Below are 6339 nucleotides of genomic sequence, written 5' to 3'. Positions count from 1 at the left end.
AGGTGTATTACAAGATGTACTTTTGCAAAAACTGTGTAAATACAGTACAAAAATGTGTATCCTTTTGAGTAGCTTTAGTATTGTGCAAATAACTATATATTTATTATCTTTACAGCTTGGCATTAACGAAACTGGACATTTTAGACTCACTGGATGAGATTAAAGTTGGCATCGCCTACAAACTTAACGGGAAGAGGATCCCATACTTTCCAGGTTTGTGCTAGTATAAGCAAATAATGTCTTATTACAAGAGGCGTTTGTATTTCTATATGAATCCTGGTGCTTTGTGTATTTTCTTCTGGGCCTTTCCAAACTGAAACATTGCGTTTGTGCAGCAGCTTCCTATATTAAGACCCGCCAATGTTTTCTCCCCAGGGTGACCGGTCTTGTATCCGCCCCCTAGATTTCTGCAAGCAGCCTGTAGGTGGGGCTGCTGTGTCTGTTCCACAGCTCTTCAATCTGCTAAGACTATACAGCATAGAGATGTCAACTCTGATTTTGCAAAAGGAACCTATATCCTCTGTGGTTTTTAAGTAATATAGTTAAGTGAAAGTTTTTGTGCCCATTTAAATGCCTCACTACCTGATTATTCATAGGCAACTTCTGAAAATGCATTCAACAAGGGCTCATTAACCCAGGCATTCTGTAAACTGTGTTCATAAAATGGCAATACAAATTGAAATGTCAAGTTTGAACACTTGTTAGTGGGCAGAATTCAAACTCTCGCTCGTTAAATATTAGATTCTCTGATGGCTCAATTTTATAGTTCTGTGCTCTCTGCCAAGGCTTTTGTCATGTGATGGTAGTGTACTTCTCTGAGGATTTTTTTCATCATGTGCTGAAAAATAAAGAGGTTAGAGGATCCAACACTAGGAGGGCTACTGTATAAAGCTGTGAATCTGACATTAGCTGGTGTAGAATCTTCCAGGTCCATGTGTTTGAATTGAATCTCCAGGAGGAAATGTTTCAGTGAATGTCAGACTCGCTGCTTTATAAATAACCTGCTATTATCAAAACCTAGTGATGACAGGGGAAAATAACCCCTGGATTTGAGATCAGAACTCCTCAGAGTATCTTTATAGGGCCACATTGACCTCTATGATTTAACCAAAATCTATTTTTGTGTAGCCAAGACGAAATAAACTTGTCTGTGTCTAAAGTCACGACTTGAGAACATTGAGAAATATTTCCCCATGTGACAACACCGGCCAATGAACAGCACTGTTACATGAGCAGAATTTAAGGGGGAGACAAGTTGCATGTCCATTGTGCCCAATATTTTTTTTCCTTTGACAGTCAAATGATAAGTTGGACGCGTAAACGAAAATTAATTATCTGGCGCTGGGAACTTTTTATTTAATTGACATATCCCCATGTATGGGTAAAGCACGGCGTTCTAAATCTGCAAATTTCTATGCAAAAAGTGTTCAATTTTTTTTTTTGCATAGAAATTTATTTTACATTGTAAGCTGTAATTTTTGGGCATAACTCACCGATATTTATTAAAGTCTATAATGAACTTTAAATAAAAAACACAAAAATCTGCAAAAAAAATATTAAAACAGTAAAAAAGTAAAGTGTACAGTAGCATATATATTATAATTTTTAAATTATAATATATATGCTACTGTACACTTTACTTTTTTACTTTATAATTTAAAATATATATATATATATTTCTTTGCATTGGATTCAATACAGTTATTTTGTATTGAATCCAATACAAAATTATTTGAATTTCCTGCCGCTATGTCCCGGCTGCACCGACGCATGTACCAGCGTCACCAGGAAACCCTGTAGATTGAATCGACACTCTGCGACTGGAGATCGGAGGAGCAGGACGTGTCCCCAGGACCTGCCGGGACCAGCAGGACGCCGGGGGACAGCGTTTTTTTTTTTTTTTTTTTTTTTTTTTTTTTTTTTGTGACCCCGAGTCACACCCGGGATTACTGCTAGGGTGGTTAAAGCCTGTTCAATATTTGGCTTTCATTATGAATGCCTATTTATATACAATAAACCATCCTAATTCCCTTTTCTGACATTCCTGAACAGCAAAGTATAAGGAAAAGCAATGTTTCAGGAGTTCAGAACCCAATACATATTACCATTCTAAAGCAAACCATTGGTGTTATTTATTAAATTTACAATATGTGATTTTGTCTTTCTTCTGTAGCAAATCAAGAAATTTTACAGCGGGTAGAAGTTGAGTATGAAGTTATGCCAGGTTGGAAGAGCGACACCACAAGTGCCAGAAAATGGGAGGAGCTTCCCACCAATGCCCAAAATTATGTCAGATTTGTGGAAAACCAAATCGGAGTGCCTGGTGAGTGCTTCAGTCTTATGTCATATATATAGAAACTGGAAAGGGTTGGGTTGCTTAGGCACTGGGTCCTTCAAGGTTTTGAAGTGTGTGGATGTTCCCATTTGGACGGTCACTCCTTATTCATTCAGGTATAGGTAAATAGTTTTCTATAGCTGCTACAAAAAACTGCTTTCAACAGTCAATTCTAGTTTTTGCCAGATAGCTCAGTGATCACTCTGGCCTCCTTTCTCCAAAGTCAAGCCATTTAGAAAAGTTACCTAATTTTATTGAATGTAGATGTACAGCTAGGGAATTCATGTATTATATGTATGTTATGCACCCATGATTTGAGTATGATGCAGCTGGTAATATATTCCTTTTCTCTGCAGTGAAATGGGTCGGAGTTGGAAAGTCTCGAGAGTCTATGATTGAGCTATTTTAAACTTCCATCAATTTTCCTCATCACTGATTTCAAGACAAAGCACCGCCATTGTCAGTGACTGTAGTGACTAGTTTACACTGCTACATGTTCTGGACCTGCTGTGTGAATGGTTTCCCACTTTGGTAAAAATATTTGTGATGAGTTGCAGCCAACTAAATAAAATCCAGTTTGAAATAAACTTGTCTGGATGTAACACTGTGAGGCACAAGACTGGAATCTGGAAATCCTAGGGTGGGATAGCTTTTGTACTTAGTATGTACATTTCTAAACAAATAGTTGATACAAAAATAGATAATTTATGACTTTTTTTTCTTCCTTTTTATAACTGGTTAGTCTTTACAGGGGACCTGCTATTTAAATGAAAGGTCCATGTACACTCTTTGGGTCCCCATTACAAGTCACATACTCGAAGCCTATTAAAAGGAATAAGGTAAAATTATGCATGCCTTACTCTTGTCTTCCTCCTGGAAAAAGAGCATCGGAAGGATCCCCAGTATTATTATTACGCTGTACTTGTAAAATGCCAACATATTACACAGCCCTTTACAAAGTCCATAGTCATGTCACTAGCTGCCCCTCAAAGGGGCTCACAGTCTAATGTCCCTACTTCAGTTATATGTCTCTTCTACAGTCTAATGTCAATTTTTGGGGGAAGCTAATTAACCTAACTGCATGTTTTTGGAATGTGGGAGGAAACTGGAGTACCCAGGGGAAACCCACGCAGACACGGGGAGAACCTGCAAACTTCATGCAGATAGTGTCCGGGACAAGATTTTGAACCTGGGACCTAGCACTGCAAAGGCCAAAGTGCTGCCACTGAGCCAATGGAACATCAAGCAGCTAAAATCTTGCAAGAAAATATTGCAATGGAATAGAGTGTCTTCTTTCACAAAAACCTTCCTGGAAGGATGGAGACATCACACCTAGTATAAGTATATTTAATAGATTATTAATGGGCCATACAATACAAACCACAGTGTGGAGCAATCTGATGGTTGTCCTGGAGAGCAGATAATAAAATCCACATCTTTCCATAATAATTTAACTCCTTGTCACCGGTCTGCCTATAAATTGTGGAAAAGATCATGGCTATATGTGAATAGTATTGTTAATAACTTTAGAAATATAAAGCTTTTATTAGGTTTTTGTTGAGCCTTAATTGCTTGTTGTACAGTAAAAATAGAAAAAAAATACTACCCACCACAAGTAACAACTCCACCCTAACAAATGACTTGAAAGAAAGAAGGTAAATATAGACCCAGATCCTGAGTAACCCACAAAATTTGTAGCAGCCAGATGGATTACAGTTTTATTTTTGTGGGGTGATGGCTAGTCCTTGGGTGTAATCTGTAAAACTAACTTTGCTTAAAATTGAGCCTGGTGTAGCGTAGTATAAAGACACCCTCATTCTTATGACTTCTTCAGACATTTCTGCTACCGGTCCTTCTCACTTGGTTTTCTCTTATTTCCAACAGACCTATATAAAAAAATAAATAAAAGTGATTCATGTATTTGTATAGCTCCAACACCTTAAAATTTGCTTAACAGGGTGCACAAGCTAACGTTCCTACAATTGTCTAAGACCAATTAACCTAGCAGTATTTTTTCGGGATGTGGGGGTAAACCACCATAACATGCTGAGAACATCTAAACCTCAAGCTCCCACCCAGGGAAAAACCACCTGTTGATTTTGATGATGATACCTATTTTTTGGATAGGGAGAGGAAAGTTTTACTACAATCCATTGGCTATTTGATAATCAATATTTGAAATCTGCACTATAGGTAGAACTGGTGATCCTGCTATAAATGGTCCTATTCAAACACTTTGTTATGCAGCGACTACTGTCTCCAAACTGCCCTGTGCGGTCATCGAGTCAGAAATGCCCTGGATGGGATAAATGGGTGCATGAACACATATTGTGCCTGATTTATTAAAGCTCTCAAAGACTGGATACACCTTCATCAGTGAAGCTGGGTGATCCAGCAAACCTGGAATGGATTTTTTTCAAAAACATTTGCTTTTTGCTATCAAATGTTTTGAATCCTAGCCCAAATCCATTCCAGGTTTTCTGGATCACCCATCTCTAAGTTATCTAGTTAAAGCTTAGATCTTTTTTTTTTTTTTTTTTTTCCACCAACCTGGTTGTCCACATTGTACGCCTCATCATACGCCGTTCTCCAGCGATAAGTCTCAGGTTTACCATACACATCTAAAGGGATTGGCCGACTTATGGGACATTGATCTTCAGTCAACTTTGCCCAAATCTTTTCAGGAGGCTTGAAGTGCACAATTTTACCTGCAATACTTAGTATATACAGAATACAACAATGTAATTTTATCATATATATTTTATACCTGTGTATGCAATGCCATTGAGTTATATAACTGTCCTGTTAAAATGTGTGCAATACATTTTACTTTTGTTTTCTATGTTTCTTGTTTAAGCCAAGTAGCTGAGTAGTGAAAGTATTTTCCTAAAATGTCACTGGAAAGGGGGGTTACTATAAAGCCATTTCATTCACCACAGGCGGGAGCCTAGCGTTTGGTAAGTGTGGGGATGTCAGTACATCAGAGACATAGCACAAGGGTTAGAGTTGTGTACTCCCCTGTCTGGGGAGGATGGGACATATAAGTTGCTGGTATCTTATGGGACTAGATCAGTACAATGCAAATGGGCCAGTCTTCTGTGCCTATTGCTATAATTACCAATGTCAAATGAAGTGGCCAAATGCTGCTACCATACCTAGTGCCCCATTTGGTCCAAATCCATCTCTGACTTGAAATCAGTGGGTGACTAGACAGACAGGTCAGGGTGGGTATATGTAAAAGTGCACTGATAACTTATGTACAGTCCAAACAATAAATAAAACACCACCACATACATGCGTATGAACATTCCTGCCTTACCTCTGTTGTGCTCTGTGATTTGAGCTTCTCAGTATGCTCTTCTCAACTTCCATTGTATGTAGCTAAACACAAAACGAAGCAAAAGCATATAAAGAGCTGGTTATTTGTATAACCAATTACAGAAAAATCATATTAGTGCCATGCTTTTTTTTTTAATTATTGTATAGCCTTTATAAAGCAGAAGCATGCAATGCCAACATATACAGTCACATGAGAGGAGAAGAGGACCCACCCCTATAGAGCATCTTAAGAGGTGGGCTTCTTCAGCTTCCGAATACTGGCAGGGCTACTTCTGGTGCCACACAAGTTACTTCACGTCTATTACAATCTGATTGTAAAATATCTTTCAGAGCCGTGATTCTCAACCAGGGTTCATCTAGAGGTTTACTAGGGGTTCATTGAGCAATGAGAAAGTTTAGGTGACACCAATCATTTTTTGGCTATCTGCAGTGGTGACATTCTTCTCCCTGGCCAGCAATATAAGAGACATTCTTTCTACTGACCACCATGTTAATATACTGTGAATTGTGAATATACAATTATAGTGGGGGGTTCCTTAAAGATCTGAAAGTTATGGCAAGGGTTCCTCCATGTTAAAAAGGTTGAGGAACACTGCATTATATTACTGAATCTAAGAAGGAGCTTGTATCATTGTATTATGGGAAATAGCTTTATACACATCTCG

General features: G+C 38.2%; 1 protein-coding gene across 1 annotated transcript in view; it reads left to right on the top strand.

Moving 5' to 3' along the window:
- The window catches only part of ADSS1 (adenylosuccinate synthase 1), a gene marked incomplete in the record, with an annotated part of 24583 nt that extends 21661 nt beyond the window's left edge, over positions 1-2922 (top strand). Inside the window, 3 exon segments of the mRNA XM_072427997.1 lie at positions 116-213; positions 2174-2323; positions 2692-2922. Coding sequence (XP_072284098.1) covers positions 116-213; positions 2174-2323; positions 2692-2744 — 301 coding nt within the window.
- Positions 2923-6339: the final 3417 nt, after the last annotated feature.

This window comes from Pyxicephalus adspersus, chromosome 12 (assembly GCF_032062135.1).
Source record: "Pyxicephalus adspersus chromosome 12, UCB_Pads_2.0, whole genome shotgun sequence".
Taxonomy (NCBI): Eukaryota; Metazoa; Chordata; class Amphibia; order Anura; family Pyxicephalidae; genus Pyxicephalus; species Pyxicephalus adspersus.
Note: the sequence above shows the minus strand (reverse complement) of the source record. Positions and strands in the feature narration are given on the sequence as shown.